This window comes from Falco biarmicus, chromosome 9, assembly GCF_023638135.1.
Source record: "Falco biarmicus isolate bFalBia1 chromosome 9, bFalBia1.pri, whole genome shotgun sequence".
In the NCBI taxonomy this organism is placed as follows: Eukaryota; Metazoa; Chordata; class Aves; order Falconiformes; family Falconidae; genus Falco; species Falco biarmicus.
The window spans coordinates 9,891,705-9,904,216 of NC_079296.1; the positions used below are offsets into that span (position 1 = coordinate 9,891,705).

At 54.2% G+C, this 12,512-nt stretch overlaps 1 protein-coding gene across 2 annotated transcripts in view; it reads left to right on the forward strand.

Annotated features, from left to right (window-relative positions):
- Nucleotides 1-12,512, forward strand: part of ARRDC1 (arrestin domain containing 1) — a 39,633-nt gene that overhangs the window by 12,038 nt on the left and 15,083 nt on the right. For both annotated transcript variants that reach the window (XM_056352112.1, XM_056352111.1), the window contains exon 2: nucleotides 5,983-6,093. In XM_056352112.1, the coding sequence (XP_056208087.1) occupies nucleotides 5,983-6,093 (111 nt within the window). The remainder of the gene's footprint in view (nucleotides 1-5,982; nucleotides 6,094-12,512) is intronic.

Here is a 12,512-nt window from a genome sequence, read left to right on the forward strand (position 1 = left end):
AAGGATGGGGACAGCTGAGAATTAATTAGGAGCTGCTGGTTTAATTAGTAGTGTCTCAGTATGTTCGTGCATGAGGGCTGGGTGCTGAGGGAGTAGCATATCTTGTGAGCATCCAGCCTTCCTGCTTAGCAGACTTGAGCCCTTTGTGTCCGGCATTGTACTGGTGTGTTGCTGTGTAAATGCCATCAGTACAAAGGCCTCATCCTGCCCCTCTTCAGGTTCTCAGTGTCCTTGGTGTCCACTTTCCAGGGAGCTTTTCTAGGAATTGCCCAGTCTCTACAAACTAGTTGAGACTAACTTGCTCTGTCTGTGGGTCTTGCTGTCTCCCAGGCTTTCTGTTTTCCCAGTACCATCTGGTCCCACTTTACTGGCAGTGTGGGTAACCTCAAACCCATCATCTTCATCCAGATCCAGGGCAGGGGCTTTACAGGGCCAGAAGACCTCAGGGCATACCAAAACTCATGATCTTTCTTGAACCCAGAGGTTTCACTCGAAGGTGGAGCTGTGTGTTGAGGTGGCCTCCTGCTGCCACTGTGACAGCCCATGAAGTCTGTCGAGGGCAGATCCCCGCTGCCATCGGTCAGGGAGTGGTTGGGGCTCAGGGCCATCCATCATCCCCTTCTCCCAGGGCTGTTTCTGACCCCTGGGGCATGCAGGGCCAGGGCGGGGGAGAGGTGGCTCGTTCCCAGCTCATGGGATGCTCTGGATGTACAGATGGCAGCTTGAGGAAATCTAATTAAAACGTGGTGACAGCTGCCTGCCGAGGCTCTGATGGAGGGGGATGAGGAAGGGGGGATCTGGCTTCCCGTGGCAGGTTTCCATGAAATGAAGACTTCTCTGATGCAGACTCACTTGTCTCCCACAGTGCTTCCTCTGCCTCTTCTCCCCCGTTATCTGGATCCAGTCCCACGCAAGTTTCCCAAAGGGTGTCTCAGTCCCCAGGTACCCTCTGAGCCCATTCCAAATGTGCGCCCCGGTCCGCTGTGCTGTGTGCGGTCACTACAGATGCACAGGGTGGCTTTGCCATCCATCTCGTCCCTTTCTCACAGGGCTGGGCGCCTCCTTCTCTGCAGCAGGGACGGCTGGAGCCTCCGGGTCCAACACACAGCTGGGGCCATGTGCTGACTCAAGCAGGCTTCAGCTGGCAAAAGCCCAGGGCTTTTTTTTTTTTCCTAAGTGCCATTTCAGAGCTCAGTCGCCAGCTCTTTGGCTGTCCTTGCTGAGGAAGGGGAATGACGGGACAGTCCGTTTGTCCTGCATAAGATGCTGCCAAATGCGACAGCCACCACCCTCCATGGTTTTTGCTGCTTCCCTTCCCCACCCCAGAAAACCCAAACCAACCAAGCTGTCAGCACCTCCTGCCCGCTGCTGCTGTCTGTTGCCTGTACCTGTTGCAGCAGGTGTGTGACACAGAAGCAACTTGAAGCCAGGGGTGGTCACTTGGGACTGGCCCTGCTGCTGCTAAGTGCAGGGTGGCCGGTGAGACATTGCTTGCTCAGCACGTCACTGGATTTTGGCAGCAGGGTTGTCCACACACAGCCTGCCCCTGGCAGGGGAGGGGGATGTCTGTCCTCAGCTTTCCTCTTGCCTGTGATGCAACACCAGCTCCCCACTGAAGGCCATCTTACTGGGTCACCAGAAAAAGTAATTTGAAGTCTATGGCTGCTCTCCTTAAATCACCTTGGAAGAAGGCAGACGTGCCCAGCTCCTGGTATCTCTATTTTTACTTCATGCAGAGATGGATATGGCTGAGCTGTCTCCTTTTATTTCCAGCATTTGGCACGTGCTGTAGCGTGTTGCTAAAGATGTGTCTGGCTGGATGTGAAGCTGCCTGCTTCCCTGAATCCCTGGGGGACTGCAGGGGTGAAGGGCTCTTGCCTTCTACATGGCTTCATAATGCTTTTCTTCTCTGCTTGCTGTTCTTTGCCTCCCCCTTCCACTTCCCGTACAGTTTTTTGACTTATTTTGACTGTATTTATTCAAAGCAGCCTGGATAAACATGGAGCAAGAGTGTATTAACTGGGGCCGCTGGTAGCACTGGATTCTAGAGACATTTTTAATGGGTTTCTAGTAACTGGAACTGGCCTGTTCTGATGTAGTAACCTTTAATTGCTCTATCTGCAGCTTGGCACAGAGATTTCCTTGGGAAGGCTCAGCACGTTTAGCCTCCTGACAGGCTGACAAGCTTTGCACCTCAGTTGGCTCCAGTTGCAGCAGCTCCAGTGGTGCTGGTTTGCCAGACCTGGCCCACCAATGCTGGTTTGAGCTTGCAGCGGCCCACGTGCCCGAGTTGTGCCTGTCAGCTGCCCCTTGCCCTCCTCCTGATTGTGGGCAGGAGTCCATACACAGTAGCTGGGCAGGTCCCCAGTGTCCTGCTTTGCCCATGGGATGCTCATGGAGAGGCTGACACGGTTAGGTGCTCCAGAACCTGGTTAGGAATAAGATGAATGGTTTGACCTGTTGAACTGGGCACCTCTGAAACCTCCTAGATAACCTGGGGGGAAATGAACCCTGCAGCTGCCAGGCTTTCCTGCTGGGGCTTGCTGTGGGGGTGAAATGGGGGGGCTCTCAGGCTCCCCCCAGCATTGCCCACCCTGTGGGGGGCTGGCTGGCGAGGGGGAGTGAGTTAGTCCACTGGCACTTCCAGGAGCCAGGGGGATGAGCTGGGACACGTGATCCCCATATCTGGCCATAGCTCTGCTGCAGGGCAATGTGTAAGCTCAGAGCTGTCGTCTGCTCCGTTTCTCCCCCAGTGAGGCAGAGAGAGCTCATGTTTCTGGAGCAGGTTGGAGAGGATGCTCCACAACAAATCCTCTGCCACCTGAACTGCTCCAAGGCTTGTCCTACATCTCATGACTTGGTGAGCCTGGTAATGGTACGCTAGCGGCTTTGGAGAGCGCAAAGGGAAGAGTTTTTCCATTGCTATGGAGTTGTTTTCAAGCTTTTCAGCTTTCTGCCCCTTTGCTTGCCCTCACGCACCGGGAATGGCAGCCCCAGGGAGTGTGGCGGTCAGGAACATGGCTAGAGAGGGCTGTCCTCGGTGGGGATGTGGGACTGGGACCCCTGAGAACCCCAGAGCTCTTCCTCCAGGGACCATCCCTCCTCTGTAGGCAGAGGCTGGCTGTGACCACACCAGTTTGGGGTGTCAGTGGTTAACTGAGAAGCCTGGGAGCTGGCAGCTCCTGTGCCTGCTATAGAGAACTCGTTATCTAGCTGCAGTGAGACTTTTAGATAAGGACTTTAGCTTTGATGGGGGGTTATAGGGGGGGTCCACAATCGCAGCAGGGACCACCAGGCAAGGGTTGGCTCCAAGTGTCAGGCTGCAAACCCATTGCCTTTGGTTGCTGAGTCTCTGTCTGCCGTGGGAAGGGAGATGGCCATAACATGTGTGTGTGTTCGAACATGCCCACCCACCTGCCTCCCAGGAACAGGAATGCCTCAGCACCGCAATGCAGCAAGCGGGCTTGGGCTTGAATTCAAGGCCATCATCCCCTTATCTGGGTGTTGCAACAGATGGTGGTGATCTGTAAACTTCTGTGGCGAAGGGAGGCTGGGGGGGAGCTGTTCAGGGGCTGTTCCTCCTGAAGGATGCGAGCGTTCCCCAGTTCTTGGTTGGGCTTTTCTCACTCGCATCTCCCCCATGTGAAAATGTGGGAGTGGAGCAGCTGTCTGTGCTAACTCAGAGCAGGACAGGCCTGTTGTGAGCCCAAACATGTGGTGGGATGTCCAAGGTGGGAGCGTGAGAGCTGGTACCAGCGTGTGAGTACACAGGCTGCCACCCTACTGAAACCACTCCCTGCTCCTTCTGGTGCTGAGACCCCTATGTGATTTTTGGCTCTGCCAGCTGGCAGAAGAGGACTGGATGTCACCCGGGGGTGCGCAGGCAGGTTCGGTGTGGTGGTTTGCTTTGAGAGGGGTCCTGTGTCTGCTCAGACCGGGTGGGCTGTGTGCCGTGATGTGGGCAGCTCCTGTTGTGGGCCACGCTCTCCTGTTCTCCCCCTGCCTTGGAAGTGCCGATGCACATCACAGACACAAAACAAGTGAGCCAGCGTGTCTTGCTTCTGTATTGATGTTTGGTTAATGAGAGTTGGCATCTGGAGCTGCTTATCCTTTGCCCTTGAGATAAAACAGCACTTTGACTGCAACCGGCTCTGGTATTCAAAGTCGTGATCAGGCCGTGAAGGTATGGCAGGAGATCTGACGGGGGAGGCTGTTCTTCGTTGTGGGATTAGAGGCTTTTAAGCCCTGAGGAGACCATTCTGCCTGAATGCATGTAGCAAAGCACCAGTAAGGGGTCTGAGGTAAGGGCTGTGCATTCCCCTTGCAAAGAGGGCTGGGTTTGGGTTTCTTTCCACCCTGTCTTGAGTCGGTGTGGAGGACAAGCTCACACTGGCCAGGCAGGTGCTCTGGAGAGCTGTTTGAGGTGGCTATAAGCAGCATCACTTGCAGCCCTTGGTGTCTGGGTAGGTGGGTGGAGGTGGTGAGATGCGCATGGCTGAGAAGGCTTGTGCAGTGGGGAGGGGGAGAGCTCCGAAGCCAACGCAAATTGGCCACCTTTCTCCCAGGGAGATGCTTCCTGTGAGATGTGGCTTGAATACAAGGGAGCAGATGGGTGAAATGGGAAGAGAGTCTGTCTGGTAGCGCCTGCCACCTTCCTGCCAGCAGAGCTGTTCATCTGGCAAATCTGGGGAGGGAATTCTGTGGGATCCATTAAAGCTGTTGCAAAACCTGGTGAGAATCAGGACAGGAGATGTTCAGGCTGGGACAACCCTGAAGGCCCAGTCTGTGTCTCGACAGGTCTGCCTGCGTCCTCCCTGCGTGGGGGTAGCACAGCAGATCATCTTGTGCTGTGCACCAAGGCCAGTCTGTCACGTTTGTCTGTCTCTTAAGGTGCAGTGTCGACATCAGAGCTCGATTTCAACCTCCCATGAATTGGCCAAGACTAACTGAAAATGTCTTGTGGGTACCTCTTCTGAAAGCCACGTAGCTCATTGCCACAGGGTGAGCTCTGGGGTGACTTTCCCATGGCAAGACACAAACATAGCTTAGATTACTGTCCTTGCTTTGGGAGGGTCAGATACTTCCAGACCTCGCTGTGTGGCTTTGCTGAGAGCCCTGTGTCTCTAACAGGAGGAGGAAGCCACTCACTTGAAGTGGTGTCTGGCTGCTGAGAAGCAACATGCTTATCAACGTGACTGGAGGTCCTGGTGAAGGATGAGCGTTAATGGCCAAAGTGCTTCTGCTGCAGTCCTTTGAAGCAGAGGCTGACCCCGGGACATGGGAGCAGTGTCCCACGAGCTGGGGATGTCCTTGTGAGGGTGGGTGGGCTGTGAACTCAAGCAGCAGCTGAGCTTGTTCAGGCTGTACTGGGGGGTCCAGCTCTCTGCTGCTGCTGCGGACAGGGCTGTACACCTTTTTTAGCAGGCTAACGGGCTCGTGCCAATGTATCTCTCCTTGCAGGGATGGTGGGACACTTGCTGGGATGCCCAGATACTTGTGTGGTGGGAGGTAGCAGAGCCCACTGCCACTCATCCCAGTCTGGAATGTGACAGCCATGCGTATAGGAGAGCATCACTGCCACAAAGGTCTCTGCTGTCAGCCTGAGCACCGAGGCTGATGCGCATATCGGGAAGGGGGATATTGCTTCATTTGGGACAAACTAGAGAGAGGGTTGCTGCTCAGGGAGCTGAAATCACTGCTGTTAAAGGCTTTCACAGTGCAAGGAGGCCAGCTCGAGGACTTGAAAGGTGATAATACCTGGGAATAGCACGGGGGTAGCAGGGAGTGTGCAATAGTGCTGTGAGTAAGGGGAAAACGTGCTTCTGAAATGAAAGCATGACCTGATTCCTTTGCTCCATTTTTCCACCCTGTATGGGTTTTCATGAGGCACTGCTGCACAAGTCCATATACAGTACCTGAAGCAAGCCTGAACCTGAGGTTTTGCTTTCTGCCGGTGCTTATGTGTGTGCTTTTTCTCAACAGCCATCAAGGTGAGCTGTGTTGGATCCTGTGGGGTGTCTAACAAGATCAATGACACAGCATGGACCGTGGAGGAGCAGTACTTTAACAGCACGCTGTCTCTGGCAGACAAAGGTAAGGTCTGCAAAGATGCGGTGGAGATCTGTGATTCTGAGATGGTTTACAGAAAAGTGTCACCAAGACTTCAGCATCTTCTCGATGTGGAATACCCCTTCATAGGCTGGCTTGGTCTGTGTATGGAGGATGGGAGCCAGTATTAGAGACTACAAGAGCTTAGAAGGAGCTGTGCTGAGAGGCATCCTGAATAGCTGCAGAACTTGGCCACCACCCTGCAAACACTGCTTGCATCCTCTGGCCCTCGTCTTCCTGAAACGGAGCTGCCAGCCGTGACTTTCAGTTTTTTTCAAGGCCCTGTGGGTTCACTCTGCTCCACTTCTTATGTATGTTGTCTGTGGTGGTCACAAAACACTGATCAAAGCTGGTCAGTAGAAGCCAGTTGTGGGCCAGGAGTAGTTTACACTGAAAGAGATGTGAAAGTGGCACTTGTCCTCCAAGAGAGATGCTGAGAGCATGGCAGCAGCAGCCTAGGACAGTTTGCCTCCACACCCCCTCGCAAGCTGAGATGCCCAGAGATAGCAACAGGGTTGTATTATCCCGTGGGGTAAAGTGACACCAGCAGCCTCTGGGGAATCTGGGCTGGAATGAATGCTGTCTTTCTGCTGTTAAATAGGTCAGCCTTACCACAAATAATTCATGCTGTGCCCTGGCTCCTGTTGAAATCGAGATGTGCCAGTATTCACCTGCTGAAGGCAGTGGCTGTAGCAGTAACTAACGTGGCAGAAGCCCCGGGGTAGCAGGAGCTCAGCCCTCTGATGCCGTTTTATCTAATAACAGGAAACGGGTAGAACAGAAGTGGCAGTTCCTGCTAGCTCAACAATTTTTCAAGCAGAGCTTTTAGCGTTGAGGGGAGACTGACCTCATCCTCGCAGCAACTGGCGAGAGCACTGCTTGCTCTCAGGCCCGGGAGAAGGGAGACAGCTGGCTGGCTTGCCTCTTGGCTTGGCTCATAGCCCAGGGGCTGCAGTTGGAGGTGAACTGCCTGGGAGGGCAATGAGAATTGTTCCTGATTTTTGAATGCAGCACTGAGCACAGCCAGAGCACCCAGCTGTGAATGTCAGGATAGCAAAATCCCGGAGGCTTTATAAGGTGCTGGGGGCCATTGAGCTTAGATGAGTTGGGAGCTGGAGGCTGCAAACAATTGTGGACTCCTGGAGAGGTTTAAACCTGCAACTGCATTGAAAAATGCACCTTCCGAATTTATTTTTTTTTTGTTTCTAATATTTAATGATTCAAGGGAGAGCTGTGATACTGTGGTCAGTTATGTCCTGGTAAAGCTGAGCTGTGGCAAAAGCCAACAAGGAGAGACAGGAGTGTGAAGAGGTGGGTGTGCTGTTGGTTTGCAGCCCCTCAGAGATTTTGATGGTCACTTCAGCAGTCCTTGTGAGGTTCCCTATGGGAGCCATCCCCTTGACAGCTAGGGCCAGTGTGGACTGGGAAGGATGGAAGGAAAATGCAGTAATGGCTACACGCTTTCATGGCTCTGAAACGCCCCCTTTGAAAGCCCGAATTCCAAAGACAGCCACAATTTGGTATTCCCAGCTCTTAAACTGTTCATGGAAAGCCCTAATCTTTTGGCTTCCAATTTTCTGGGACCCAGACTCTTGCGTATCACCCAGTGCAGTGCTGCTATCTGTCAGCCACTGTGTTGCAGACTCTGCCAGCCTTGAGCAGGCACCAGGGATGGGGTGGCAGGGCTGGGCTGCTCGCTCTGTGCCGGAGCCAGTCGTGGAGCTGGCAGCTGCCCAGCTGCCCGTCTGGAGTGTGATGGGACAAAACAGGCCAGCTGAAGTCTTCCAGAGCTACCACAGCTCCAGGCAAGCGAGGCAAGAAGTGGTAGTGCATGACTTACCAGGGATGTAATGAATTGAAGGGAAAATCTGAGGCATCATTGTCCTGTCTTGCAAAGCTGCAGTGCAATTATGGGGTGAAGCCTGGTCTCTGCTACCAGCAATCAGTCTGGAGCAGTGTGCCAGGTACTTACGGTCACTGACCTGTGCCCTTCAGCTTTTTGTGTCAGAGTGGACCCAACTGATGGGAGCTCTCAGCCTCTGGCTTCCAGCTGCAGGGAAGCAGATAAGAAGTCGGGCAGTCCCTGTGCGTGGGGTGGCAGCCAAGGGCAGTGCTCGTGGGGCATTTACTCTTTGCGTGACTGGTACAAGCTCAGGAGTTACTGTCCTGGACTTGCCATGTTTGTCCTGTGTCTTTCTTCAGGCAGGGTGGCTGGGCCCCTGTGAGAACATAGGGATGGGCTGTATGTGCGAGGGGACGGTATTGATGCTGCCTTTGGACCCGAATCCTCCAGCAGAGATGGCTTTGAAACCGTCCCTTGCAATTGCTGCACTGGCCTGTGCGGATATGGAAACAAAAGCCCTGGGGGCTGGCAGCACTCCAGCCTGTGTCGTGGGGAAGCGAGATAACGGCTATCACAGCCCTCGTGGTGGCATTGATGCATGTCTGGGCTGGCAGAGCAGCAAGGGAAGCCAGGCTGCTTCTCCGTGTCTGTGCCTCCGTACGTGCCTACCTGCCTTCCTCCTCCGAGGGCTGCTGGCAGCACAGCATCCTGGCACGGCACGTGCAGCGCGGCAGTGGCAGGGGTTCGCTGGGACAGTCATGCAGTGACCTGGTGCAGGCAGTGCCTTGGTGCTGACTCAGCCGTGGTGGTTTTAGGCTCCCCAGGAATAGCTCTCAGCTGCCCCAGCCTTTCCTGAACAGATCGTGAAGGAGCTTCAGGCGGGTGGACCATCCCTTGGGTGCCTGCTCTGCACAAAGCAGGGCTGTCCCTTTCCCTGTGCCTCTAGCCAGCAGTGTTCAGCAGCGACGAGCTTCTCCGGTGTCTGGCAGAAAAGCGGTTGCCTCTGGGGAGCTGCAGCCAGTGCTTGTGTGTGCTCCCTGGGGTGCCTCCCTTGCAGGTCTGACACTTGGCTGGGAGGGGAAACTGAGGCAGGCTTGTACCCTTAGGGCACGGGGTGTTGAGCTCGCTGATGGAAGCCCAGGGAGCAGATGAGTTCAGGGAGCTGGAAGCGTTTCCAAGCAAGGACCTCCAAAGGAGCATGGGGCCAGCTGGGCTGCTCACCCCCAGCACGTGCCTCCTTCCCTTCCAGCATCTGACAGCCACCGGTGAAAAGCAGCAGGCTCTGTGAGCAAAGGTTACTGCCGCTGTGGACAAATACTGCGGTGGCCTATGGGATGTCCTACCATGTGCGTAAAAATGTGTAGAACCCACCCAGGGTGAACACGTGCCCTCTTCTTTCAGGTGAGGGCTGGCTGTGCCCACCCATCCTTCTCACGCCTGGAAAAGCAAACAGCAGAAGGGCAGGCAGGGACCACAGGAGGCAACGTGCTGCCTTTCTGTGGTTCTGCAAGAGCGTCTTATCCACAAAGGGAGATGTCACCTCCCAGCAGCACAAATGGAAAACGAATGAATGAAGGGGAGGAATTTGCTTCTGCCTCAGAGGGCTCTTCTCTTCCTCTGTGTGTGTCCCCTTACAGCAATGCTGTTACCTCTCCTTTTTGAACCTGTGCATTAAGAAAACAAAAAAGGAAGGGGGAACAGCGTGTCCCCGCTTCAAGAGGTAACTGGCAGCCAGGCTGTGCCCTGGGGCAGGGGGTGGTGATGCCAGGCATCCTGCTGGCACCATCCCCAGCCTTCTTGCAGAGGGCTCATCCAGCCTGACAGCATCAGCTTAGGTTGAGGGAGGATCCCAGGTGTCCCTGAGGCCATGCAGCCAACAAATCTCCATCTTGCCTGTCTCAGTGCTCCAGTGGGGCCACAGCGGTGCTGGCACCTGGAGGACGGTGCAGCGAGGCGGATTCAGCCTGAAAGCCTGAAAAACAACCCGCCGCGCTCTGTCCCTTCCCACATCCTGAGCAGTAACTTCAAAAAACGATGATCTGTGTTCTTTGAGGACGTGGGGGGAAGGGGAGAGGAACTATCGAGCCTTAGATTGCTCTTTAAGCATGTAAGAGTGACACGGCACTTCTCCACCCACACACCGTTGCATTGAAATAAGTGAGGGGGCAGCTCATCCTCTGTAGCGTCAGCTGTTGCTTTTATTACCCACTGTTTTGTTGATTTTTTTTTTTTAATGGTGTACGTTGTATGAGAAATGAGGCGAGCCCTGAAATAGCCCAGATGCCCGCTTTGCAATGTCAGGCACTTGTTTAAGGCACTGGCCTCATCCTTAATTCCCCTTCTCTCCCACCCTCAGAACAGCATCCAGGGTGTGGAAGACTCAGCCTTGCCGTTGGAGCATCCGCAGGTTGGCGAGCGGTGTTTTTGTTACAGAGGACCCTGCTTGCATCGGTGCTGGCGTGGTGCGTGTCCCCACTCGAGCAGTGCGGCGGCCGTGCACTGGGAATTTCTCGCTGGGCTGGCCGGTGCCGAGCGGGAGCCGGAGGCAGCAGGCACCCGTGAGCTGCTGGGGGATTGTGCAGGGCTGCGCTGTAGCCTTGGCAATAACACACAAGTCAGCGGTTTCATGAACTCGAGCTCTTGACATAAAAGCTGCTGGAAAGTGCTGAGCATATACCAGCTGGTCTGGAGCCTCTGGCTGCTGTGTTTGCTGGAGAGCACACTGCGGCACTGGGGAGGTCACCCAGCCCACCGGTGGCTCTCGGGGGAGGCACGTTATTTGCTTCCTGGAGGGGAGGCTGATGGGGAGATTTGCTTTTCCCACTTGGCTTGAGTTTGACTTGTACTTCGACTATTCCCTGGTGCTGTTTTTTCTTGGGTCCTTTTTTTGTAAAGAATCGCAATAGGAGTGTGGGGGTGTTGGGTTTCTGTAGGTGTCAGCAGTGCAGGAGATCAAGTGCGCCAGTTGCCCTGAGTACAAAATAGCACCGCTTGTACCCGCTGCTCTTGGACAGAGAGATGCTTCTCTTGATCCTATATAATGGAGTAATTCAGCTCTGCGGAGGCCTCCTGCTCTTCTCTCCCTCCCCTGCTGCAGCTCTGGCCTTAATCAGCCACCGAGGAATAGGTCTGTCGTGTGCCTGTACCCACATGGGGCTGTTTTCTTTGGACACTCCGTATCTCCGATGGCACACACAGCTTTTGGCCCTGTGGATGGGTTGTGCATGGAAAGGCAGACTTTCATTTTTTTCATTTCCTTTAAATCCTACTTGTACCTGAGTTGAACCCGTGCAGGGAGCTGGCTGTAATTTCCAGTTGACCTTAGTTTTGGCAGCTTGTTAGCTAGCGAGAAGGCGCTGCAGGGAATTCCTGGCTGCTCCACGCGCTTCCTCTGCTGGCAGATTTCTTGCACAAATTGCTAAAAAGGGGCAGTTGTGCATCACCTCCTCTCTGGGTTCTCTGCCGGACTGGCACAACACCTTCATGGCCAAGAGTTGGCATAGGGTGACGATCCTGTCTTGCAGCTGAATTGCAGGAGCTTGGCGACCTGACTTAAGCAGGCATTGAGAGACTCTGTCTCTTGTTCTGTGCTCAGGAATCACTGAGCAGGAGGTAGTGAAGCAGCAGGTGATGCTCCTGGGCAGCCCCTGGCTGGGTGAGAGCAGGAAGGTGCCCGTGGGCAGTGGTGAGCCGTTAAAGGGTTCTGGAGCAGTGACTGCAGGGTCAGCCCAGGAAAACCACACGGAAGGAGCTGCAGTTGCTTTAGGTCACAGCTGCTTCCTCAGCGCTTCCCAGTTTCTTGCCTCAATAGATCACTGTTAATCCTCAGCGTTTTTTGCAGCATTGCCATACCACCAGATCCTGCTAATTCATTGAAAATCTCACGGAAAGTGGCTGACAGAGATTTATGAGCAGTGGCGCCCGAGCTTCAGTGCTGGTCTTTCCTGTGTGTTTTCTTCCTTCCTCTCTCCCGCCTGTGTTACAGAAAGGTTTACCTTGGCTGCTTTAACCGTATCGGAGCACTGGCTGTTGTTCCTTCTGCGTGTCTGTGTGCGTTCAGAGCCGGTGTGAGCAAGCTGCTGCTTTGAACGGGAGCTTGGATCATCCTGGGGACAGTGCTCCCTTGCTGCTGTACGGCAGCTCTGCTCACTGAAGTGCTGCTTCGTGGCCTGAGAGCTTGTTTGAGCGAAACTAATTTGAGCTAAATACGGAATCTTTCCCCGGCAAGTATGGCTGTGCTTGCTGGCAGGTCACTCTTCTGACTGTCAGCAGCTCCCTCTGAGGCACCTGTATCTGCTGCAGGGATAGCACGAGCAAGTGTGTGTGTTTACCCTCATTTGTTGTAGTTTGTAATCTCGTGTATGAGTTTAATCCACTAGAGGCCGAGTTGGAGTCCTCATGCTAAAGCTGCAACAGCCCAGCATTGCCTGAAGTGCCCTGACACAGACAAAATTAATGCTTCCCATCTGATCTCTGATACAGCCTCCTGCAAGCTAGTAGAGCTCTGACCACCTTGCTTACATCTAATACTCACTTTTCTGCCCTGCAAAGGTGGATGAGG